The sequence below is a fragment of the Scomber scombrus genome, chromosome 4 (genome assembly GCF_963691925.1).
Source record: "Scomber scombrus chromosome 4, fScoSco1.1, whole genome shotgun sequence".
NCBI lineage: Eukaryota > Metazoa > Chordata > Actinopteri > Scombriformes > Scombridae > Scomber > Scomber scombrus.
This window is the reverse complement of record NC_084973.1, coordinates 10,209,466-10,236,038: the sequence shown is the minus strand read 5'-3', so window position 1 is coordinate 10,236,038 and position 26,573 is coordinate 10,209,466. Positions and strand designations below refer to the sequence as shown.

The window sequence follows — 26,573 nt, the reverse complement described above, 5'->3', positions numbered from 1 at the left end:
TGTTGACTACTATTGCCAACAACATCGCGGTATAAACAGTGTACATCCAGTGCAGATTAAGTGTTGTCAGGCCTGGACACACTTGCCTAATAGCTACTGCCTGCCTATTACGCGCACTTAAGGGCTCAAGATTGTAAGTGTGGGTATATACAGTCTATGGTATGGGGACGCACCCATTGTGACTCGTCATTGCAGGGAAACCACAGGTGTTCCATCATAATTAACGATGGATGTGTTTTTTTTCAAGCACCCTAGTAACCCATGACACAGCGACATGAACCCGAAGCACCCACATGGTCAGCTATTGTTATTTTATATTATTTTAATTTAAACCTGTGTGGCAAATGGCCTATCATACACACACGCTTCCATCGCATTGTTCGTATGTGGACATAATGAGGTCTTCAAGTCAGTTCTGTTAGCCTGTGGAATAATTCTACCACCAGAGGGCGACTCTATTTTTCCACTCCATATTGACTGCAACAGAGAGCAACTTTAACCTTATTTGTGTCATTGCACTAGAAGCAATATGAACTTAGTAGAGAATGTCCACTGGCATCTGACTTTACTATGAGGACGTCCTATCTTTCTATTAATAGGCCAATACAGTGTGACGGTTAAGGACACCCACATAGGTGTTTTCAATTATTGCGGTTGATTAGGCCTTTGCTCAGGTGGAAGGTGAATGTAACTCTGCAGGCAGTTTGGGGACGTTACCAAATCACAGATGCAACAACGAACCCGGCGAGAGGGAAGGAAATGTCGAAACTGGAAAGGTTTGCCCCCCATCAACCTACCCAGTCTGAGAGTGGTTGACATCAAACACCTGAACGTAGAATGACTGATTTGGGGTCAGCTTCAGTGAGAGGACAAAAAGTTAATTTTAATGTCTACGCTTATAGGAAGGCATATAAAAAAGCATAGAGGTACTGTGCTTTTATTGTAATGACAGGTTGTCTTAACTTCTGGTGGAGTTGTGTCTGCCTGTGGCTTGACGCAGCTGGGGACAGACAAGCCCAGCCCATTTTGATTACGCACCAAACAGAGGTGGGGGCGCGCTGATGTCCTCTCTGGTGCACTCAGCCAACCCCTGCTGTTGAAATGTAAAGCTGGTAGTATCCTGGTGTACCGCTAGAAAGAATATGCTGAAAGGACCCGGTTTGCTTACATCGGCACCTCCAACTTGATCCTTTTCTGCATTTGGGGAGATTCCGCAGCCAAATTACGCATGGAATGGTTTTGGGGGGATTGGAGTAGAAATGCAGCGCCGCACTTCCAGCCCACAACAAGAACCATTCCCAATTTACATTGCAAGCAAATCTATGACATCCTGTTTTTATCCCTTACGACTTTGATATGAGTGATTTTTGCTCGGATACCGACGAGGAGTGAAGACAGTGTACACACCATCCACGCCGAAGGACGCTGGTCTTGCTGCAGACGCCTGTGTAACGAAAACCTCTGCATTTAGGATTTTTTTTGATGGAGCTGGAGAACATAGTAGCCAACACTGTACTGCTAAAAGCAAGAGAGGGTAAGTTGATATATAATAGTGCAAATAGCAAGTAGGCATGGCAATGTCACATTTTGCGCTTAATATGCAGAAAAGGTGGGAATAATCGTACTGATGACGGCACTAGGTAGCCCTGCGGACTGTACGGCTCATTATAGCAGGTAAATCCTCCAGATGCAACAGACGTCTTATGCAACGTGAACATGTCATTGAACATTGAATACCTGGTGATCAAATTTAACCTGAGCGCAGGCTGATGGATTATTTTATCCTAATCGATTTTGACAGATCATATTCCCCCCCCCCCCCCCCCCCCATATATGTAAGGAGAGGAGAGAAAAAAAAATCTGCCTCCCACATCCGCTTTCGCTGTCTGTGCAAATGAATGCGCTCTTTCGCAACATTATACATGCTGAGGCACACATTGGAGCAGGGAATAACTCCTTTCTATGGAGGGAAAGAGTGTAGGCTGGCTGGCATTTGAACGGTGATCTGATGACGTGACTGGCGTTGAAATCTATGTACGGGGCCTGCACAGAGTGTCTGGTGTAGGCAGACGGTCAGATGTCTGTGAGAAAAGATGCCGTTTGACTATTTAATCTGAAATATAATTAACAGTAAAGGGTCTTTAATATCTCTCTTTTTTCTTTTTTTTTTGAGGAAGTCAGGGTCGCGCCGAGGGCAGGGGGGAGGCAAGCAGGTAAACATCATGCAGTCTGACTCCATGATTGTTTCTCATCAATGGGAATAAGTCAATGACAGGAGTCTGGAGTGTAAATGCAGTTTTAGCTGAGCTTTACATTGTCACTGGTTTGATTGTACAGTCTAAAATGAAATAAAACAATCATATTTTAATGCACCATGCCCCAAATCACAGGCTTTGGTCCCAGGATGCTATATAAGGGAATATTTTGTTTTTGTTGGTGACTTTATATTTAATAAAATAACTGTAAATTTTATCTATAGGAAAAATTATTATAGTTTTAAAAATTGAAATAATTCCCAGTGACTTAAACCATAGTGGAATTTGTCCTTACTGGAACTTCCTTAAAGTCCTCTGGAGGGCCACAAACCTGTTATGGGATCCACACACACACAAAAAAAAAAGCTCTAGCATCATACTTCCCTGGAACTCTTTGCTGCATACTTGCATGTTTTTTTCAGAATTCGTTTTAATATGAAGCACTACTCAGAATTGTTAGGCACTCAGTTATGAGGCCTGTCATACATGCAAAGTCTCTCACAAGTGCAAACACAAGTTTTGTCGCAGCATGTGGTTTCATGTGGCAAGAGCCTCTGTGGATTTGAGGGGTGACGCAGGAGAAGACTTGTGCGCCTCTGGCAGCTCCTAACCGTTTATCTCACAGTGATGACATACTTTGGGGGGAAAAAAGGGCAGTCTGCAGAGAAGGCTGAAGCAGTTTCATGGGAATTAATGGAATAAAAAAGTGGAACAGGAAGCTGAAATGCTGTCAAAGCCCATACAAAGGATGCGTACGCCTCCAGGTCAGACTGGACGTTTGTTTTATGGGAGCAGAGCGCGACTGGGCTGGGGGAATTAAGCTTCATGAATTAATAAGAGCAGTTAATGACCCATGAGAGACCTCGCTTGTCCCAGCTGCTCCATTGGTGCTCATCCAGTCCTTGCCCTGACTGTGTGTGGGAGAGAAAAAGGCCTTTTACACTTTCACATTAAAGGATGAGACGGTTCTTTGAGTTAATAGCTGAAGCACGACTTTCTCAGCGGCTTGATCAATGGCCTCTGTCCCACAGATGCAGCCTTGTGAGAGTGGATCAACAGTTGAGTTGAAATGTGTTGCACTGCGCACACTGAAACATGTCACAGGTTGTTATGAGTGTGTTATTGGTTGTGTCCTTTTTAAGCGTCTGAATCATTAGAGGTTTTATCTTACAGGGCCCAGTGCCAAAGGCTGTGCAACTCTCCCACTGTTCGCTTATATGTATGGCAGAGTACAGGATATACAGAGGCACAGTTTAGGTCACATACCAGCAACAGTGGGAGAATGTGAATGGAGCAAATAAAGAGTGTTTATTCCTGTTTGTTTATACAAGTGCTTCTTCCAAGCCAGAGCTGAACCGGGAGACATGCATCCTCTGTCCAAACGCACTCAGGGATGCGCAACAGGAAGGCCCAGTTTACACTGCAATCTCTGCCTGTTTATGCCAGCGTCCTCACACCTCCCAAATCAGTAAAACAGGGCGAGTGGCAGCGAGGCGTAGAAATAAAAAGCTATTGATATCTCCAGGCCAGGAGTGGGCAAAACAGGCCGTGTGCCAGCCTTGCATCGCTCTTTGGCTCTTGTGTGTTGGCCATGACTGATCTGACGGCACTGGTCTGGGTTTTACAGCCAAGATCGTGTGAACACTAGTCATTGATTATAGGGGATGGGGCAGCTCCCCTCGTGGATTAAGACCAGCTGGGACACGGCTAAAACTTTTTTAAATCGAAGAGGATTTATGATCAATATGCTTTTTCATGTTAATCATAAAGTGGAACACGTAGCACATTTTGATTTCCACTGGACCAGATTGAACCATCTCGCTAAGTAGTCTTGACCGCTATCTTACATAAAGCCATATGCGCTATCAGTTAGATGCAGCCCATAAGCTATTTAATCAAATTGATCGTTACATAACAAACTGAGTGGGCTCCTGCCATCCGAGCTCCATCTTCCTGTGGAGCCGTTCTCCGGTCTCTACGGAAGATACTTTATGGATGATGAGTATGCGGCGAAATGATATACCCCGATCTCCTGCGTGGTCATCTGAGTATATTCTGACAGCCACTGTTAACCATGTCAGAGCAGCAGGAAATGCTGATGTGCTGATCTGATGAGCTCTAGTGTCTGTATGTTCTGTGTCAGCTGAGGGAATTGGAGGAGGGGGTGTCACAGAACTCAGGCCTGACGTGGCTGTTTGTTACACTGTTTATGAGAAGACTGAGTAAGCAGGTTTGATACAAGGGTGTACTGTACATTTGTGTATGATATTAGATGGAGTGTGTGTGGATGTGAATTCCTTTGTTTAAATGTAACTTGAACTCGGCCACTCTGACGAGAACAACATCAGTGCAGTAGACCCCGAGCTTATTGTGTGTGTGTGTGTGTGTGTGTGTGTGTGTGTGTGTGTGTGTGTGTGTGTGTGTTCCTCCTGCCTGCCTCCCCATTCACAACTCTTTCTGGCAGCAGTCGTAGATTCCAAACCAGGCGAGCGAACGTCATCGGCTGTCCAAGTGAATGAGAGTAAGGGGGGAAAACTGCATTGCTGCATCCAGCTGCCTTTCTTTGAATTGCGGTAACTGAGCCGGGGTATTTAGTTTGGGCTACTAGACTGAATTCCACTCCGTTACAGCCGCTGCCTGCCGGCTTTCTCATTGGTGCTGTTGTGTTTTGAATGTTGTAGCCGTACAAGTAAAAACCATCTTGTGCTGCACAGCAATATAGACATACAGTACATATTTCCTTGTGTTATGGGCGTGTTGGTAAAATGACCTGAGTAGTGAAGGATAAACTCAGATTAGAAAGTCTCTGTTTACTTCCAGGTAACTAAGGTGAAACATCATGATAACAGGAACATGGCAGCTACCCTCTCTGTTTGCTTTACCCTTTATTTCACCCTTCTGCATTTTCTCCAACAAAAGCTATAAAGCCCCCCTCCTCTCAACAGTGTGTTTTCCTTCTTGTTCCTTCAGCTGGTTGTTTGACTTTCACTGTGTAGAATGATGTATGTGCAGCTTGATTCAGTTTGGAGCCAATCGTGGTCCAGTTTTCAACTAACACAAGTGTGATGTGGAAGCTTGAAAGCCTCCAGTGCACAAACACAAAGAATGAACTTTACAATAAAGTAGACATCTTGTATCCAGCAGTTTAAAAGTATTCTGGCATCTTTAATGAGGGGGAAATGAGTAAATGTTTTTAATGAGAGAATTCAACTTTTTTTGTGGAAAAACCATATTGGAGACAAATTATTATTGGAAGTAGAGTATGTTATATAGATCATAAAACATGTCTGGATCTTTAAATACTTAAATTAGATCGAGAGGCAAACATGGAGACTTGAACTGCGATCTTCTACAATACTACTGATTCTTTTGTTCGTTTTCAGCATGAAGAGACAAAGAGGAATCTCTGTTGATGTAATGAATGATCTTGTTTGATCTTTGACGGCCTGTATGATTTAGATAAGAATCACTGTGTAATTGCATGTCTCAAACAGAAATAGTTTGATGGGTTTACGGGTTGTCAAAATAAAAATGTAATAACAGCCTGCATTTAAGTGACATCAGCGCAGATTTATGGCTTGTTTGTGTGCAAAAGGGAAAACCTAACATGATCGGTATCTAAATATGGTGTGATCCCATCATTTCAGATCCTCTAAAGCACAACAGGATTGGAGTCCTAGATTCACATTGCAACAAGACCTAATTGGATTGTGTTGTGTTTGAAATCAATCCTGCCATGTTTTGTTTGTTTTGCCCCATTGCACTCTCAAGAGGATATTTTGATTGGAAAGAACGTCACCATCTGATCTGTGACTACAAGAAGCTACAATTGATTGAAGATAACAAAAGATAATAAGCATGAGGTATTTGTCATTTAAAGCGATTTGTGCGGGCTCTGAACGTGCACTGTCCTCGAGCTCTTGCTGCAGACGGGGTGGAGGGGAGGGGCGGGTGGCGGGTAGGGGGTTGGCGTTGCTTCATCATGTGATGCCACAGCAAGTCTCAGCAAGCAAGGGGAACTGCTGTCAGTGGGCCTATGCCGAATTCTCGTGAAAAGGAGCCGGGCAACCTGTTCAAACCTCTCAACTGTCAACACACACAACACAAGGTCTTTGTGTCCCATCTGATCGTCTACCTGTCAGCTAATGGTAATGTCAGTATGAATAATATACAGTAGTCTCTTTGTCTTTTTGTAACACACACACACACACACAAACACACACACACACACACACACACGCACACACACACACACACACACACACACACACACACACTTGTGCTCCTCTCTCAGGACCCCTCTGAGAGGATGGAGCCATGACATAATGCTGTTGACTTTTATTGGGCAGACAACTGGAGAGCATTAATGGAGGGGAGAGTAAAATACACAAGAGGGAAACAAGACTCTTGTTTCCTCGACAGGTAATGCTGATGGGAAAGGCAAGGGATGTGAAAAGAAAAAAAAAACACAGGGGAAGAAAGTCTCTCAAGTAGCTGCAGGGCTGCTTGTGACTAACCTAACCATATTTATCTCTCTGCAGTCATTCACTTTGATTATTAAAGAGATAGATTTTACGTGTTCTCTTTTAGTCACCCTGCAGATTAGATCCCCAAAATGTTTCCTGACAATACTGGTAATAGTTAAAGTGTTGCAGAATAAACATTTTATTATGCGAGAATCTCCTACAGTAAAACATTTAGGTTTAAAATTTAGTAAACAAAAAACAACATTTATTTAGGAAACAATCTGTTTTTCAACACCATTGCATGCCTAATGCACTACAGATGTAATTGGTTGATTAATTGATTATTCGATTGACAGAAAGTGGACTATTTTGATAATCCATTACTTATTTCTGTCACTTCTCATGCAGAAATGCCAAAATGTGAGGATTTGATGCTTGTTTTGTTATATATGTTAGTAAACTGCACATATTTGAGTTTTATATTGTTGGATGGATAACAAGCAATTTGAATACGTCATCTTGGGTCCTGGGAAATATTTTTTTGTACTACTACTGTAGTTATTGAGTTGCAGCTCTAATATTCATGCAGGTAACGGTACAGAGCAGCTTTTTAAAATTCCAGTGCAGCTTCAGTTGAGATTAACATTGTTTTCTTCAGTATCAACTGTATAAGTCAAATTTTTGATGCCAGTCCTTCAGAATGAAAAGGCAAAGGGATTCTCCCTTGACTCGCTATCTTCTACAAGCATTTATACATGAAGAAATAAACTAAAGAAGCAGCAGAGATACCCATTCCTCCATCGACAACACGCTACAAGGCTCGCTGTGTTTTGAGTAGGAGTGTGACTCATTTTTTCTTGAGGGGAAAAATTCAGCTCTCTGGCTCTTACTATCTCTATTGTTATTGCTGCCTCTACCCACACATACAGTATACGTAACTCAGCTGGATGCAACAAGTTCACGCCTGTTCTCCGGGGGTTGTCGAGTGGAATTCTGGGAAATACAGGAGATAATTATCAAAAGTAGAAGTAGCTTAGGGAGTGTGGATGCAGAAAAAAATGGGAATTTGAACAGCTTGTCACCAAAGTACTCCAGGAATGCACTGAGCAGCCAAACTGATGATATCTAGCTCTGCGTTTCCACCATTTCAAACATACAGGTGAATATTTATACAGCATTTTACTGTGTCTTTATGTTCTTCCTGGGTTCTACAGTGTGCCATATTTCTTTAATGGAACATCTAGTGAATATTTGATGTGCTCTAATCAGAGAATAATCAATCCTGTCTATCTTTTGAAGCTTCCTCCTTTATGTCTCCTGCTGTATTGGGAGCCAAATGCAAAGCTGTGCACTTTTACAACGCATTCATGCAAACTTGCAGTCACACCACAGTCAGACATGACTGTGTTGTTAGAAAACACTAGCGAAATAAAAACTAGATCATCTTAGTTTTTTTTAAATGTGAATGAATAGTCGTGTGCATGTGACTGCTATCCCACATGAGCCACTATAGGTTATCTAAGATAATCTATGGCCTGAGGTTTCTTAACGGTGCACTCAGAGAGAAAAATGGAGCAGATTATAACGTCTATTAATGTAAAAACCCAATAATTCTCAACAGTGTAGCAGAGAGGGGAAAACACCACCTCGTCTTCCTTAAGGCCTACTGTGAGTTTTCAACAATATAGGAAAGAAGACAAACAAAACTGCCCCTGAATAAGACCAAAATACCCCAGAATATCAGATAAATGTGGAAAAAGCTTAAACAGCTGCTTTCTCTCAGCAGTTCAGCTCAGTTAAGTCCACAACAGTCTCTTTTCTTTCTAGAGATGTTGCCATAACAGGGACAAAAGAACATGGAATGTCAACATACTGTAGGAGCAAGACGTGGAACAAACATCTTCAAGAGGAGTGTGTGTGTGTCTTCGAGGGGGGAAAAGAAATGGAGAAATGGCCAGCCTGAGAAGGGCAATGTAATCACTTTAACCCTATTTCCGGGATGGGTATTTGTGCTATACGAACACGCGCGCACACACACACCCACGTTCAATAATATCTGTCCGTGCACAGTGCACCATGTGTTCCATCAGTTTTATAAGTTGGGTCTCTTGTTTTCACTGGAGGCACTTTCCTCAGCGCTCTCTCGCTTGTGATGTAACTGCAGAGTTTTGCTCTGAGCGAAAATAAATAAAATCATCTCTCATACAGATGTAGGTTTGCATAGCCATAATATTCTCCCTATCAAAACATTTATGGAGGTGAACAAACACACTAACAGCTAGTCAGTGCGGAAGGGCGTCCTATTATGGTGAGCTTCATGTGGACTATGCTCTGTCCTCCTGGATCTTTATGGTTGAGCAAACAGCATGTATTACCCGGCGTGCCCTGAGATGTGTGTGTGTGTGGTGCTCTGATCGGACAGGCTGGTGGATTATATAATATCAGACTATTGAATGTGCAAGCTAGGATACATGTGTGTAATCCCCCCCCCTTCACATTCCATATTTCATATATTTATAGGACAGGAAACTTGTGGCACCTGACTCTTCCCTGACAGGAAATGTACTCTGCTTTCTGCTGCTGTTGTGAGATTTCTGTCCTTGCAAACAAGTTTTCACACTCGACGGTTGTTCACTTATGAACACACACACACAGCACAGTTAGTGACAACTGTCACAGCTCGCCAGCTCTGAGGTCATGGACCGGTTTGACCACCTCAGTTTGTATTAACACATTGCTCCTGCCCTTGGGCTGGTTGCTATTTATAGCAGTAATGTTTACAAGGACATAAAGACAGGAAAATAGTCACGCTTGTGCCCTTTTTCTTAAAGCTCTGTGCAAATGTAGTTGTGGGCAACATGTTCCACACAGACTTTATGTCTAAACCCATCTTTAACATGTAAACGTTTAGCTTTCATGCTAAATACAGCTGCATTGTTAGGGTTGAGGTCAAGTTAGATTTAGATGTTATTGTCAGCGCAGCACACTTTGTGTGTTGGGACAGGGCTGTACAGTCACATCGATACTGCTGATAAGATCTCTCTTTTATTGTCTGACTAATTTTTTGAGTTTATGACCCCTCATTAAGTGGTTTCACATGTGACCCTGCAGCAGCTAAAAGAATAGTCCAGCGTTGCCAGGGTAAAAGTGGACGTCACAGATGTTTGCTCTGAGCGTGTTGGCAGATGTTACAGCAGAATCATTCCGTTATTATTGCGATAATGAGGAATACGTGGACGGAGGGGCTCGTTGAGGATGGTAATAAGGCTGCTGGACAGAGGGGCCGACATGACATCATGGTGGAACAGGGCAACAAAGAGCGTCTTCCTGCTATAGTCCTCCCCTCCTGCTCAGGTCTGGGCAGCGTTTCCCTCGGCTTCCTGTGGCACACAGACCACACATACAAACACACACATGCTACACTTAAAATTAACCCTAAACTGTCCTCCTTTCAATAACAAACCTAAACGTCACAAAGACAGGATTAATTCTAAGTGTCGGATTGCATAGATTTATTTATCAGTTTAGTGTACATTAGAATTAAGTTTATTATCACCAACTGTAAAATACATATTTTCTGTGCAATTTAGCTCTACATCCCCGTTCATACTGTATGCTGTACATAATAATGTGCACTTTCACACATGACTTGCTGCACAACACACAAAAAGCACCATCTGAAAAGGTGTGATTTATTTTCAAGCAACTCCTCTTCTGTCTTGAGATGTTTATCAGTGCTATGTCTCCTAGATTTTGGTTTTTTTTATATGTAAAGGAAGCTGTTAAGAGGCAACATGTAGGGCCTTGAGAAGCAGGAAGAGGATGTTTTACAGAGTGCCCATGCAAACGTTCTTATTTGTTTGATCGTCCCCTTGTTGTGTTATTTACGTCTCAGATTTTGCATGTATAAGAACACCAGCCCTTACCTGCAGTCCTAATGCAAATAAACTCCAACCATTGGAACAGTTGGACAATGTGGGAGAGAAGGAAGAGGGAGACTTTTAGAGAACAAAGGCGTTTGTATCATAGTCTGGTGCTGGTTTGCATCACTGTGTTTGGTACCTTGCTGACCACCAACTGTATGACTCAACCGCGAGGCCAACACTTTAACAGTTCAGACAAAGGAGAAGATGTGAGAATGAGCCAGAGTTTGATGATCTGTAAGGGATCATTGGTTGTTTGTTAACCAGTATAAACATTTTAGATCAATGAAGAGATACCTTAAGCGTGAAATCTTTCTCACATTTTGCACACTCGCTACCAGCACACTTTGCTGCAGTTGCTGCTGTTACATATATGCCAGATGCATAGCACGAGTTTCAGGATGTGGTTTCGACTCGTTGTCCACAATACATCAGACTGCACGTCTGGTGTGACAGTGTAACTGGAGGTGTTTTTGAAACCTCAGAGACCATGTGTGTGGGAGCTACAAACTGGTTAATGGCTTGGATTCTTTTGCGTGTCAACACTTTATGAATATAACCTCACAGCTAAACAGGGACATTTTTGAATGTGTGGATGGATGGGAGCCTGCAGGACTGCCCGACTTGGATAAATTGAGCATGAGGACATTACTAGAGAGAGGTCACAGTAGAACTCTGTGCGCACACACAGATGTTTGGGATGCCGGTAACCCCCTGGTGTCGCGCCAGACGGATGTCATTCCCTCTATGACCTTATTTTTGCTTCACTTGACAAGCCTTGATGATGTCAGAGCTGCTAAGCAGAAACATAAATAAAGGGCGGTGACCACACTGCCCGCATGGAACAAATTAGACTGACAAGTTCCTGTGTGCAGTGTACCCACAACGCAGTGCATATTTCTGCTCATGTGTAAGTGACAGAGCATGAGAGAGTGAGAACTGTTTAATAGAAAAAGAAATAAATGGGGGAGCGAGGACAAGAGGGTTTATAGAAGACATTTACATGCATAGTCTTTTAATAGACCCGTTTTATTAAACAAGGACCCAGATTTACTGATTTGGATCTAAAATACAGCACATATACATAAGTGAAATGTTTGTTCCTGTAGTTTCAAATCTCAGTGTTGATATTTGCTATCCTTTTCAAACTTCTTTTACTTCTTCTAGACCTTTTTTTTTCTTTTTCTTTTTTTTACATCTTTCCAGAATATTTCTCCTTCAGGGTGCAGACATACAACAGCTGATGGCCATAAGATGTGTAGCACAGAATTTATTTGAACTTGTCTGATTTAGGGTTGAATTTAGTTTTAAGCCAAAACATCAGAGACATCTAAAGACACTGAGACCAGACAGACTATAATTTATGTCCAGATGGATGAGTCTGTTGTGTGGACATAAAAAATGCATTATATTTTAACGTTTGTGAGTAAGGGGTAGGAGTGTCTGCATATGGGTGTCCAGGCCTTTGCACCCAACAGGATAGAAACAAAATAAGGTAGTTTGTTATAGCTGGATAAATGAAATATGCTGACAGAGTACTGGTAGCTAAGCAGCTTGGGTGCATGTTTTCATCTCCACTAACTTTCTCACGCCCTGTAACTCTGTTTCTTCTTCTCACCTAGCGAAGGACAAAGTTTTAGGTTTTATTGACTGTGTAGAAGAGCTGTGGCCCCCAACTTGGGGGAAGGGTATATCAAGGGGTCACAAGAGAACTTGGATGATAAACAGGAGAGGGGGAAAATGTATTATGTCTATCTATTATTACAAGATTTGTCTCTAATCTTTGATTTTTCTTGTGAATTTCTGGATTATTTTAACCTCTCAGGCTTCTAACAATGATTCTAATCAATCTAAGAGGGAAAAATGACTAATGGCTAACTCGTAAACCTATGCAGGCTGCCGCCTCATTTTTAGGGGTCATAAGCCAAAAGGTCAGGGAACAACTGGTCTATAGGATAGTTCTGTTTAATTTGCTCATAAAGCTGTTAACTTCAGACCTTATGTGACCCTTAAACAGACAATTGTTGGGCCTAAAGCTGGAAATGAGGTCAGTCATTGGCTGGCAGCAACTTTGCAGTGGTGATCTGGATTTGGTGTTGACAGAACATCCTTAACAGAGTCTGATAGTTAAAGAGATGCAGGGTGACGGGAAACCGAGAAAGGGAGGAAGGTGATGGCAGGAGAGACAAGTCACTAAAAGCCGGAAGAGATGAGGGGAGAGAAAATGAAAAATAAATAGGCTTGGAGAGCGCTGAGAAGGAAAGAAAACAGGATACAGAGAGGAAAAGGAGGAACTACATTATTTGTGGTTGTCTCAGCATTGTGTAGAAGTTGAATGCTTGGGTGGAGGACCCATGTTTGGTACAATTATTTGACATGGCGTTGACCCTTCACAGGAAATCTATGCCATTTGGTTGATGCTTTTATCCAAAAACGCCTTACAGTAGCACAAGTGCTTTCATTTTTAGATTAGTGGCCCCAGTGGGGGATGACCTTCTCCGCTCACTGTACTGTTGTGCTTTTTGGCGGACGTCTTGTTTTTATTAAAAGCGATTATAATATTGGACCACACAGCTAGAGCGCGCTGACATTTTGTTGTGGAGCATAACTTTACATTAACTGTTTTCAGAGAACAACTGGTGCTTAAATAAGGAAGTGGGCCTGTTTATAGCTTGTTTGGTCTACAGTAATGTTGATGAGGAGCAGGTGCTGGGAGTTAATGATTCTCTCAGGGGATATTTTGACTTGAGTTATTAATACATTCATGCTTCATGTTTGTCTAAGGTGATACGGCTACCACTCTCAGCTGCTGTGACGTTGAATCCTCTATGTAAAAACCCAAACTACGTCAAGTTAGAATCATCTCATGTGGATTTTGTGTATACAAAGTGTACGGAATGGATTATAGTGTGTTTTTCTGCTCTAACATGAGCTGCAGTCGTTAGTTTGACTGGCTTACAAGCTTACTAGTAACCTATCATTACTTCTGCAACCAAGGAGCACATAATAAGCTGTGTTCACTACAATATTTTGTATTTTTATATTGTAAAAAGTTCAGCTTTCCCGTTCAGGACAGCTACATCCACTTTGGCATGTGGTACATAGCCCTGGATGATAACATATCATAGTGTTGGCTAATGTTAGCTGCTCTTTATTGGATTTGGGGAAGTTTACGCTTCATTAACTCATTACATCAGAGAGTGTTAGGTTTACAGACTCATCAGTACTCATCCTCAAAGCTTTTTGATGCCCCAGCATTATAGAGAAAACATCTAACCTTTTGTGTGGCTTAATTGTCCAAGTATGTATTTACTTGTCTTCCAAATAGGAGATCAGCTGATAAGAACTTGACTTTTTGCCTGATCTTTAACTTGATATCATGTATGTCGCCATCATGTGCATATTAAGACCTTTTATACATTATTTTAAAAAGTGTCAGCTGGAAACAATAAAAATCCAGCTTGCTAAATACCACAAATATAAAGTGGTAAATTTGCCACAGTTATTGTAAACTGTTTATTCCTCCTGGTATGTGTGGAAAGCTTGATAAAGATTTGACCAAAAATTGTATCTAAACTCAGTGCTGACATTGGCAGTGTGCTGGAATTCATTGTTTTCTTTAGTATACACAGTATAAAATATATGATGATGAGGTATAACGATGTGCATGTACAGGTGACTGACTATACTGATGCATTAAATAATGAAACAACCAAATTTGCTCTTGTTTAATCAAAATATAGCACTTAAATTATCAGTACTCCTGATTCATACAAAAACATGCCAGTATTAGTTTTTAATCTTCGTGGTGTTGAGTGTTATTGAAATTTCCTTGAATTCAAATCATTGAGAGTGTCAAATAATACATCAAAGGCGTGACAGTGTTTGAGATTAATAGATATATTCAAACAGCAGAGGAGGATGAGGCTGTAATCCAAGAGGATTGATGGGAAAACTGCTAAAGACTTCACTCAGGGGCTCCAGCATGACGTAGTGCCTCTCACATTCCTGGGTTATTACTTAAAGATGTCTGCTTGTCATTACCTCTCCTGCTCTCATGCTCTCAGTGTTGCCTCTCACATTGGGCGAGCTGCTCGCAGCCAATTTCCACAGCACCGAGCAGTTAAAGGAAATCCCAGTTAGTTCATTATAACAGTCTTCGCATATTAAGAAAAAAATAAAACTGAGATGAACATGACGTAGGGCTCAGCAGCTGGAATGGATGAAAAACGGTGAAATGAGCCCTCACAATTGCTGTTTTATCCCAATCTTTGGCTTGTATAAGATGGAAAGGCAGAGGTGTGGTGGTCAAATATGAAAGGCAAGTTTAAGGCAAGAGAAAGAAAGTTTCCCTTTAAAAATCTAATGTGGATGTAAATGATTCGAGTTCGCGATGCTGCAGGAAGCTGATGCCCGATTATTCAGAGCAGTGGAATTCAGTCTGGCAAAGTCCCGGGCTCTGATGGGAACTGAGCCGGTCAGAATAGGCTTTCTGTCTGTGTGGACACAAACACACACATTAAACACACACTGTTCCACTTCCAGAAAAGCTACTGACTGAGACAGAAAGACAGTACAGAGACGAGAGATTTAGGGCGGAAGTGAGACACATATTACATATTAATGACATATTACATTACATATACATGCTGAGATTATGATGTCATTCAAGGGAGAATCTGCACACAACTTCCTCTCTGCTTTTAGCTATCAAGCCTTCATCTGCTCCTGAAAATAAACGTTGATAACAGTGAAACTTTTTCTTCTCCTGTTGTTTTGCTTTTGCTGCAGGTGGAGGAGGAAAGCGGAAAGGGAGGAGCAAAAAATGGAAGGAGATCCTTCGCTTCCCCCATATAAGCCAGTGCACTGAGCTGGGAAACAGCATCGGTAATATTCTGCATTTGCACTCATGTGTGTGCTCACTTGCCTTTGATGAAAGTGTGTTTGTCTGTGTGGACATGGCTGTGTTTTAAATTGTGTGTGTGTGTGTGTGTGTGTGGGTTTGTTTTGTGTCTTTCTGCAGAGAGGGACTATGTCAACTTCTGTGAGAAACAGCCTATCGGACGGCTTCTCTTTCGTCTTTACTGTGAGACCAGACCCAAACTGCAACGATGCATCCAGCTACTGGACGCAATGGTACACACACACACACACACACACACACACACACACACACACACACACACACACACACACACACATACACACACACAGATATAAACACAGAGTGGAAGGCTACCATTAATCCAAAAATAGCCACAGGGAAGGTCAATGGTCAACTTTCTATTTCAAATTAATGATTATAATTAAAGTGACCGTGAGCAAAGAATTTCAAGGACTAGTTTGACAATTTATTGGCTTTCTCGCTGAGAGTTAGATGAGCAGATATCATTCTTATGCTTCTTATGGGACACAGCAAGTCTGGCTCTGTACAAAGGCTGAGTATATCTCGTTTGTTTAATGCATACAAAAACGACACGTTGAGGTTTTATCAGGGGTTATGTGTCGGACTATTTGCCGGGCACTGGGAGTTCCTGGCCCATGCAAGCAGCAGAGACAGAAGTCACTGTGCCTGGTCAAGAAATAGTCTTCCATAAAATGTTTTTAAGTGTTAGGAAATGTCAAACTATTACTTTAACATCCGATTTCTCCAGTGGAGCTCCCAGGTGTGAACATGTAGAGCAGAGCTGGAAAAACAGCACTCTTTGCTGGATGAATGCACGTCTACAAAACACACGCCTGTCCACCTTTTCAGTGTACTCACTTTGATTACAGCGTAGCCAGTGCTGGGTCAAGCAGCGCAGAGGAGACAATTAAACTGAGTAGTGATTATTCAACCAGCCAGATCTCCCCCATCAAGCCGACTTGCCCCTCTCCCCTCCAATCTCTCTCTCTCTCTATGCGTCTAGACGGAATACCTCCCACATGACACATTTAAGTCTTTATCTATGCCCAGAATATCTTTGCGGGCATGCAGCAGGACAGAAAGGACAGCATTGTTTCCCACAGCACCCCATCCAATCCCAACACACTCCCATCCCAGCCCCCTCCCTCTTTCCCCCTAAAAGTGACCGTCACTCTCAGCGAGGGGGAAACCACTTTACATGCACTCATCCCAAACACTTGTTGGAGCTAATTCTGCAAACCATGTGACCAACTAAGAGACTGCGCTCAGTGTTGAGCATTGTACTCACCACTTTACTGACAATAAAGCAGGCACAAGGGTGATTACAACTAGGCAGGTGTTTCTAGTGATTAAATGACATGTGAGTCCTGTGCAAGTTTGGAAGTTTAACTATAAAACAGTTTTATGATGTTATCTAGGCTGCATACTTTATTCAAAGTGAGTAATGTACAAAATGAAAAAACAGGCAGTGTAGTAGTTTGCTGATCAAATCTGATCAGTGGAATTAATGAGATGTGTAGAAGTTTTTGTTTCTTTCCATTGAGTGTGTGAACAGGCATAAAGACAACTGTTTTGAGGGGAGAGGGATTGTGTGTGTATTTCAGTGTGTGGAACAGAGGAAGGAATGCGCTCAGGCGTTCCAGTGGTTCCTCTTACATCATGAGGTGTGTGCATACAAATGTGTGTGTGTGTGTGTGTGTGTGTGTGTGTGTGTGTGTGTGGGTGTGTTGGACCCCCTCTGCTTCCAAAAGGCTAAAGGGGCATCTTCTATTCCCTTTGGCTGAACCCCCGCTGACAAGGGTGAGAGTCAGACAGCTCATTTACTGTGTGTGTGTGTGTGTGTGTGTGCATGTCTGCCTATGTGTGTTTCTCTAGTGGCTCTGATAACAAAGCCTTAGTTAATCAACACTTCTTGCTCTTTCCCCATTTCTCTCTACCTTATATTCACACTCATATATTTACATTTGTATAATACACTATGTATTTATTACTGGACTTCTCGTGGCTTTGGTCTGAAGTGTCAGTGACGCTGTGGCTTTTTAAAGCCTGTTGTTCCTAAAGCTCCAGGCTTATGTGTGTATGTACTGTATATATATATGTGACTGTATGTGTGTGTATGTGTGTGTATGTGTGTGTGTGTGTTTTGTAGTGGAAAGCCGGTGACGCTGGTGTGACACACTGTGACACTCCAGGACCTCAAGGAATCCCGCAGTGTTTACTGTGTGGTTGCCAGGCAACACAGGACCATGTTGGAAAAAAGCCACTGATAGAAAAAGTCGGGCCAGCGTGCAGCACGGGCGCCATGTTACCCCCGCCCCTCTTCCTTTTTCAAAAGTTAAAAGCGCTGGCTACGAAATGCGTCACAGCGCTTTTCATGTCGATGCCTCTGTGAAATGTCCAATATGTCCAGTGTGTAACAGCCAAACCTGTTTGTGTCAACAGCTACGTATGTTCACACACAGAGTCAAGAGCGCCATATGTTTATGTGAGAGTGACAGCAGCACACAGAGATACAGAGAGTGAGAGGTGTGTGTCTGCAAAATGGCCTTTTTAACACCAAACAGCAACTCAACAACAAATCAGTAGTTTTTTCACAGTTGGGAAGCAGAGGAAAAACTTGGCCTTCCTCTGGCTCAAGACCGGATCCTAAATCATGACCAATTTATGATGATTTGGGAGGATATATTTTTTGTATTGTTTATGTCCTTTATTACTGCTGATTGTATCTTTGATAATTATTAAAGATTTGTTGTGTTTTAGGGAGCCTCACCATGGCCTGAGAGAAGAGACAATGTGTTTTATGTAAGAAGCTAGTCTTTTTATAACAAAATAATGTCATTGCTGCAAAGTTGTACAAAGCTACAAAATATCTACAAAAAAATGAAAAAGAGTAATATATATTAAACAATAATATAAAATATCTAAAACAGCCCGCCAGTTTCCAAGGTGATGTCTTCTTATGTCTTGCACTGTCTGAACATTTCAAAAGCAAACAAAAAAACCACAAAAATTATAAAAGAATTATAAAAATGTTTAATTTTTGTTTTCTAATTGTCTCTGTTCTACGTTGACAATAACTTTGGATAATGCACACAATGTTATTAATGATGCAAGTTATTTTGTGTTTTAGGAAGACTACGAGGTGACACCTGATGAAAAAAGGAAGAGCAGAGGAGATCAGATCATCAAGACTTTTCTCTCAAAACAAGTACGTTTCTTTATCTGATACATTTATCAACCGTTTTTTATTTACATTTAGCTGTAAAAGTGAATTTAGTAACTTTTTACAGTGACTGATTCTCAAACTGTGGAAAATAACTGAAAGCAGACAATAATGTTGAGTTACATCTGAATGAAAGCCTCCCGAACACTAACAAAGGTACTTACCAGGGTGTCGTAATTCAGTTTACACATTAAATGCAGAAAAACAACAATGTAATGTTTGTACAAAGTGTAAATGTACATAATGTACTGATACTGTTATAGCGATTCGCTCTAAGAAAAGTTAAGTGTGTTAACCCCCAGTTTGATGTAGAGTGTGTAATAAAAAGTAATTTATTTGTGTATGTGTGCGCATATGTCACTGTGTGTGTTTACATGTGTTGATGTAGTCACCTCAGCGTGTAGACATAGCAGAGGTCTTTGCCGACCAGTGCAGAGAGAACCTCGAGCTCAGTCCATGTAAGGAGATCTTCAGCAACTGCCGCAAGTGAGTGGCCTCTGTCTTTATAACCTCTCACCTGTCTGCCGGAGTGGCTTTACCTCGTGATCATGTATATAACAGTGAAGATGTTGTGAGATAAATTTTAATATATGCAATATATTCTCAGTTGTATCTGTGTTGACTATGGCTGCTTTGTTGTGTGTTGGATCAGGGCTGTCCACGACTACCTGAGCGGCGCTCCATTCTCTGACTACCAGAACAGCATGTACTTTGACCGCTTCCTGCAGTGGAAGGTGCTGGAGAGGTTGGCTGGAAAAATCTTTTTTTTATATTAAGCACTCATTTAATGGCCATGTAATCAAGCCCTAAATTCTTAATTCATTTACATTTACAAGTTTTTAAGTGGAAAGTTTAATCCTTAGCCTGTTGGACAAACTTAACCTAGGCCTGTAGTTCAAAATTACATTTTTACGCCGAAACTCAAATCGTGTGATCTGTTCTAATTTTAGTCACCAGCCCTAAAAGTTGACAATGATTAACATCAATAATCATTTATGTTTTACAAAAGCACACATCATACAACTGAGGTTCCTTTGTTATGTATTTCCTTATTAGAGAGGAAGACTATGATGATGTTTTAAGTAGGTTAAAGGTTAGCTATAGTCCGTTCTTCTTCTCAGCATAATTGCAAAGATTTATCTGTTATTGGATGAGCGATTACATGTCTAGTCAAGTCAGCAAAAGTGTCAAAACCGTCATGTTTTTTGTGTAAGTTTCACTATTTTAAGCCATGAGGAGGAGATAAAGGTGGATCAACCAAGCAAAAAAGTGATTTTGAATTCGGACGATAACATTTCAGCATTTTAAATGCAATTAACCAAAAAGCCTAACTTAGATTAAAAACCTCTTTTTTTGTCAAGAGTGTCCTGGCCAGCATAGATGATACTAACGATGCGTTACAGAACAAACAACTTACAAATAACACAAACTCAGAAATTCAGAATGTTCATAATTTTTCAAACATTTTATCCTGGAAACAACTTGAATGGCACCTTAAAACAACCAATGAACTGTCTAAAACATAAAAATAAGACTAATCCAAAACAATAACTCTGTGTCTATGCAAAGCACAGACAACTCAACATCTTTCACCCAACATGGTTAATAAAATATATACTAACACATGCAATTCGTGTCTGTCATATAATGAAACTTGTGACTTCCTGCCCAGTTTTGGGAACAAAATGGAGTGAGAAAAAGTGAAAGTGAAGGAAATGGACTCTGATAAAATTGCACTTGACTTGAGGGATTCTTCGGAGGAACAAGATGACTCCAGGCAGGAAAATATTTCATGCAGAGTGCTTTATCAAAGGCAGTTAGAAGTAAACAGCAGGCTTTCAGAGCAATCCTTGATTGTATCCATGTCTGGAAAGTGAAATAGCATACAAGAAGCCCCACCCTCTGCACAGGAAACAGACTAAGGATGGTATCGAGTTCCGCAGATAATATCTCTGTTCTAATCAATACTATACGAGTGTCTATTAATGGATTTTGCTGTGTCTGTGTTCTGTCAGGCAACCAATCACTAAAGACACATTCAGACAGTACCGAGTGCTGGGGAAGGGGGGATTCGGAGAGGTAAGAAATGCAGTTCATGATGATAGTGATAAATGTTGCATACAATATTTATATATTGTGATTTAAATGACTCTATACATGCTGTTTTTCTCAGGTGTGTGCCTGCCAGGTTAGAGCTACGGGGAAGATGTACGCCTGTAAGAAGCTGGAGAAGAAGAGGATCAAGAAGAGGAAAGGAGAGTCCATGGCACTCAACGAGAAGCAGATTTTAGAGAAAGTCAACAGTAGATTTGTTGTGAGTACCTGCTCAATCTTATCTTGTCCCTTTTCCTTTGTCCAAGCACTTTTTAACCTTTTTAATGTGTTCTTCTCTTCTTCTAGGTGAGCCTAGCATATGCATATGAGACCAAAGACGCTCTGTGTCTGGTGCTGACCATCATGAACGGCGGAGACCTGAAGTTTCACACCTACAACATGGGCACGCCAGGCTTCGAGAAAGACAGGGTCCAGTTTTACGCCGCTCAAATCTGCTGCGGACTGGAGCATCTGCACAGAGAATGGATCGTCTACAGGTAGTGCTGTGAACACTTTGAAATGCATTTTTAGATGTAGTTAAGCTCAGTTCAATTTTCAAAAGAGAGTTTTAACGCTACGTTGAATCAGGTTTTTGAAAGATAATCAGTTGTGAATAAATGATATTGTTCTTTGACCACACACTGAATGTGCTGTGTTATTTGCAGGGATTTGAAACCTGAGAATATCCTATTAGATGACAATGGTGAGTTTTGAAGTTTCATCAGATCAAATTTCTGGTGACACCTTTGTTTACGGCATTTTTTATTGTTTTGTTGCTGATGCACAATGTCAAACCAAAATCACACATCGTAATCCATTGGTCGTGTAAAATAAGTTCAACGCATTTGTGTAAAAGCATGCAGTTTATGTGATTAGATAAGCCTGTCATCTACATTTGGCTGCAGGACACATCCGTATTTCTGACCTGGGGCTGGCCATCAAAGTGCCTGAAGGAGAACTCATCAGAGGGAGAGTTGGGACAGTCGGCTATATGGGTAAGACACAATCAAATCGATGTTTGCCAGAGTACGTTAAGTAGAGTAGATTCACCCAAGTATTTACCAGTTTTCAACCAACAACCCAATGCTCTTTTCTCCTCAGCTCCCGAGGTTATAAACAACGAAAAGTACGGCATGAGTCCTGATTGGTGGGGGCTGGGCTGTCTCATTTACGAGATGACCGCCGGACGATCCCCCTTCCGTGCCCGCAAGGAGCGTGTGAAGCGGGAGGAGGTAGAGAGAAGGGTGCAGGAGGAGGAAGAGGAGTACAACGACAAGTTTACAGAGGACACCAAGGCCATCTGTAGAATGGTGAGGGTTTGATGGAGAGTTGTTCGCACAGAGAGATGGATGAATAATGAATAATGTAATGAATCATCTCTGCATCTGCTCACACCCAGCTGCTGACCAAAGACCCTAAGCAGAGGCTGGGGTGCCAGGCGGACACAGGAGTGGGCATCAAGGCCCACTCGTTCTTCAAAAACATCAACTTCAAGAGGATGGAGGCTGGAATAGTGGAGCCTCCATTTGTGCCTGATGTGAGTAGTTTGTAATATTGTACACACTTTGAAACACACCTATTGTGAAACTCTGCCTTTACTGCACTTAGTAAGGGTTTTAATCTACGAGCTAACTAAAATGGCCACCGCAGGAAACATGTTCTTTTAACTAAAATTCCATGATTATAAAACATCTATTAAGATAAACGCGTCTCCTGTTTTTCCTCTCCAACTCTTCTTTTCCGTGGTCATTGCCCTCTCCCAGCCTCGGGCAGTGTACTGTAAGGATGTGTTGGACATAGAGCAGTTCTCCACAGTCAAGGGAGTAAATTTGGACCAAACTGACAATGACTTCTACTCCAAATTTGCTACAGGCTGCGTTTCCATCCCATGGCAGAATGAGGTAAGTGTGTGCACTTAGTTTGACATTTTTAAATGCTCAGTGCAGTTTGTACAACTGCTGGAAGAACTTGCCTAATAAAGTTCACTGAACTTCCCCATCTCTTCTCTTCTCTTCTTTTCTCTTCTCTTCTCTTCTCTTCTCTCATTTCTAGATGATAGAAACTGAGTGTTTCAGAGATTTGAATGTGTTCGGGCCTCAAGGGACAAGACCTCCGGATCTTGACTGGAATCAACCACCAGAGCCGCCCAGACGCAGCCTGCTGGACAGGATCTTCAGGAGACATGTAAGTGAAATCACACACACACACACACACACACCCATAAAACTCATTATAATTTCAAACAAACTAACTCACACAAAACTCTGTCTCTGCTTTAGCACCCAGAGGTGTCTATTTCCCACAGCCGCATGCAGTCTTCCAGCGTAAACTCAGTGGACTCCATGTCCAACTCTGCCCCCTAGTGGCACAGTGACAGTGTGGGAGCCACACACACAAAGGGAAGGAGCTCCGAGGGGCTTCCCCGCTGCTGATTGGTCCACAGCCGGGGCCTGAGCAGCAGCCGGAGACAGCCTGTCTAGAGCCTAAATGGTCAGCCCATTGGGGGGAGGGGGGGGGCTGACCAGGCCCTGAGACCCCGGGCATTTGTTATGGGATATTGCAGAGACGTTTGGAAATATTCGGACAAACCTTACTTACCCTCAGGATTGTTGGACTATAGAACAGAGCCACTGATGTTGATGATAAAGGATAGAAAACAAGCTAATATTCAGGGGATCCACTGTATAATAAAGACCACCACAGGGAATAGAAGATGGGGTCTTGGTGAATTTTTTTTCCAGAAAAGGACTTTCTTTTTCACTCATTGTGAGTCTATAACTTGTACCAATATCTCTCTATAGTGTCACCATCTGTACAACTCTGACTATAACTCATTCTTTCTCTGTATTTTTCCACCTCTCGTACCTCAAATCACTCCTAAACATTCAGAACACATCACCTCGACAACCTCAACACATAATGTACATTGCCTTGCATACACTCAGGCCAAAGATTACAGTTAAGTTTTTGTGATACTGTTGTCATGTTGATTTATTGGTTTTTGAAGGTTTTTAGCCGTCACTTAGAACCACGGGGGGTCAGAACGTGGGTTGCCTGATCCATTTTATACACATTCTCTAAATATGAGCCTGCAGACATATCATATAGCTTAAAGCACACACACATACATACACAATCAGACAGATTCACACAGACAGAATTGTGAGAATTGTGTTGTGTATTCATTGCATGGACAAGTGTAAGTATGGACAGCTGTATCCCTTTTGCTTCTGCATACCTCATTCCACTGATGTTACCATTGTATACCATACAGCACAGACGTCTCCCTCGGTTTACAGTGTCACTTTATATTTGACATGATGTGGAGTTTGAAAAACAAAGTAATATGCTGTACAGAAACAGAAATTGTCTCTTTTTTTCTTCTTTTTTTTTTGCTCAATTTTCTGCACAGTCCCCATGGAGTGGAGAGGAACACATGCACTCAGCCTGACTTCCAAGTTGCACAATTTTAAAATAATGTCATGCTGTTTCTTCATCAAAATGAAAATGTTTTACCTCTGATCATCAAGGCACATTATTGTATTGATATTGCCACACACTGCTTGTTTTCTATAGTTTAATCTTGCTCCCCTTATGCCTTTTCCATCTATAAGATATTGCTGCGTAGCCGTTGTTGTCACATGTACAGGTTTTTATATTTTGCCCCGTTAACATTTACATGTTCTTCAAAACGCCTCACCAATCTAAAGGGTCTTCCTCTTGTTTTATTTCCAGCTGTAATCAAAGACACAGGGTATATGACATATTATCTGATCATATTATCTGTTTTATTTATCCTATTCATCCGGTGAATTTTATTGTCATATGAAGATGGAAGAAGATGCCGGAGGAACCCGCAACACCACACAAAGAAGTGGCCTTCTCTCAGCAGCACAGCCAATTAAAAGGGAGGAAGAGCTCAGTCTCTTCTGCGTGTTTCAAGAATGTGGTATTTTCCTATTTGAGGTAGTGAAAGCCGGTTCATGCAGTAATATAATCGTCCTTATTGATCTCACGCAAAGCCTGTTTTCTCTCTCTCTTTCTCTCTCTCTGTCTCTCTCTATATATATATATATATATATGTACTTGATATGACAAAAAAAAAATCTGAATCAGACTGAAGTGCCTCCTTGTTCGCATGATCTCCCAGACAATGCCCACACAGACATCAGCACTTTGTTTGTCCTCTGACTGTCATGCTCTGTTTCGCTGGGGAACACGTCGACACAAATACACGAGACTCACACAGTTTTTTGGATGGGAAGGGAAGGAGGAGAGGAGGGAAGTGGTGAGGGAATTCTGTTTTCCTTCTTAATGTGATGTACAGCAAAGTGCTGAGTGCATGTGAAAGCCAAACCCACTGTGTCCTTCAAGTCCCAATAAACTCTGTGCTATAGTTTGAGTACTCCACAGTACACCTGCCTCTTTATTTCCCTGTCTCCTCTGTCCTTGTGACTGCAGCTCATTTCCTTGTTCATATTCAAATTCAACTTAAGGAAGTTGTTTTCTTGCACGCAATGTTATATATTAAACCTTAATGTACAGGCAGCAGCAGACAGCAAAGCTCTTTTTTTAAATATTAATGCCACAACTGTCTACAATGCTGTAATACCATTTTACATTTTCACCAGTCTTGAGTTTAACATAATTAAAAAACATACTGAACCAGGAATATAATGCAGTCTGCATGAATCTGACAGTTATACAGTTGTATCATCAGTTAAGAGCATGAAGTCTCACAGAGGATACCTGTGAGGGAATAACTTAGTCAAAGACCCCATTGGTAAATTAAAAAGTTTAAGAAAGACAAAAAAAACATAACTTACATAGTTGACAACATTGTTGATTTCTTCCACCACAACAGTGTTCTCCCACAGGCAATCATAAAGGGGCAACTGCATGAATTTTATTATTCAAGATAAGCTAACTCATCATGACCCTTCAGCCTATGAAAATAGTTGTACTTTATAATGTCTTCAGTGGCTCTGGACGTCTAGAAACTAATATTTAGAATGAATCCTGTATTACAAAGATGCTGCATTACAAACTTGGAGCATGAAGTTAGCATTATGCAAAGTGTAGTTTGTAGTTTAACCCATAGAGATTAAAAATCGAGAGTAGTTGTTGCATTGATTTTTAGCATCTGTTTCCCAACTTAATGGAAGAGCAATGCGAAATCTCTAGAGTATAATCGAAGTGCGCTGTTAATCTATGACTGCAATCTTATTCAATGTTGAAAAAAAATTAAAATTTCAGCCAGGCAACGATTATGTTGAGATATTTTGTTTCAAACTGATATGCATCCACTTGAGGATTTAGCGCACCTGTTACAGAAGTCACTGTTGCTAGGTGAATTTATAAACTGAACAACAAACATCCAGTGCTAGAAGATTATATTACTTCATCCATTTGATCACACCAAAAAAGGTAGCATCTGTTTTCCTCTCAGATTTTATCATTATAAAGTCACAAATATATGAGATGGCTGTTTTATAGCTCCATCATATTGCAACAAATATCAGATGGAATCATGGGAAAATAAGCAGATGTGTGTACTGAGAAACCTGTAAATATCAGACCATTGAAACCAGTGCATGCAATATTTGCAAAGGATGAATACAAACCTTTATTTTTCCTGAAGCTATTTAGGTACCTTACAAACTGTTATTTAAGCACACTCTATAACAGAAATCCAAGAAAAATCCA

General features: G+C 41.4%; 1 protein-coding gene across 2 annotated transcripts; it reads left to right on the top strand.

Moving 5' to 3' along the window:
* Positions 1–1,081: 1,081 nt before the first annotated feature.
* On the top strand, positions 1,082–25,240 carry grk5l (G protein-coupled receptor kinase 5 like). Of its 2 annotated transcripts, XM_062417237.1 has the most exons (17): positions 1,082–1,534; positions 15,436–15,531; positions 15,668–15,780; positions 18,311–18,352; positions 18,681–18,758; positions 19,162–19,259; positions 19,426–19,518; positions 20,789–20,852; positions 20,947–21,087; positions 21,174–21,364; positions 21,533–21,570; positions 21,773–21,862; positions 21,969–22,177; positions 22,267–22,404; positions 22,631–22,768; positions 22,920–23,051; positions 23,147–25,240. In XM_062417237.1, exons 1-17 carry the CDS (start codon positions 1,483–1,485, stop codon positions 23,228–23,230), a joined length of 1,797 nt encoding a protein of 598 aa, XP_062273221.1. In that variant the 5' UTR covers positions 1,082–1,482; the 3' UTR covers positions 23,231–25,240. The 2 variants fall into 2 exon arrangements, with proteins under 2 accessions (XP_062273221.1, XP_062273222.1); XM_062417238.1 differs by lacking the exon at positions 18,311–18,352.
* The last annotated feature ends 1,333 nt before the right edge of the window (positions 25,241–26,573 follow it).

What these genes read in the sequence shown, in the direction of transcription:
- grk5l (XM_062417237.1), top strand. Translation starts at nt 1,483, where the DNA reads ATGGAGCTGGAGAACATAGTAGCCAACACTGTACTGCTAAAAGCAAGA. An exon ending in TGAGCTGGGAAACAGCATCG is followed by an intron (nt 15,532 to 15,667) that starts GTAATATTCTGC and finishes GTCTTTCTGCAG; the next exon opens with AGAGGGACTATGTCAACTTC. An exon ending in AGCCTCCATTTGTGCCTGAT is followed by an intron (nt 22,405 to 22,630) that starts GTGAGTAGTTTG and finishes GCCCTCTCCCAG; the next exon opens with CCTCGGGCAGTGTACTGTAA.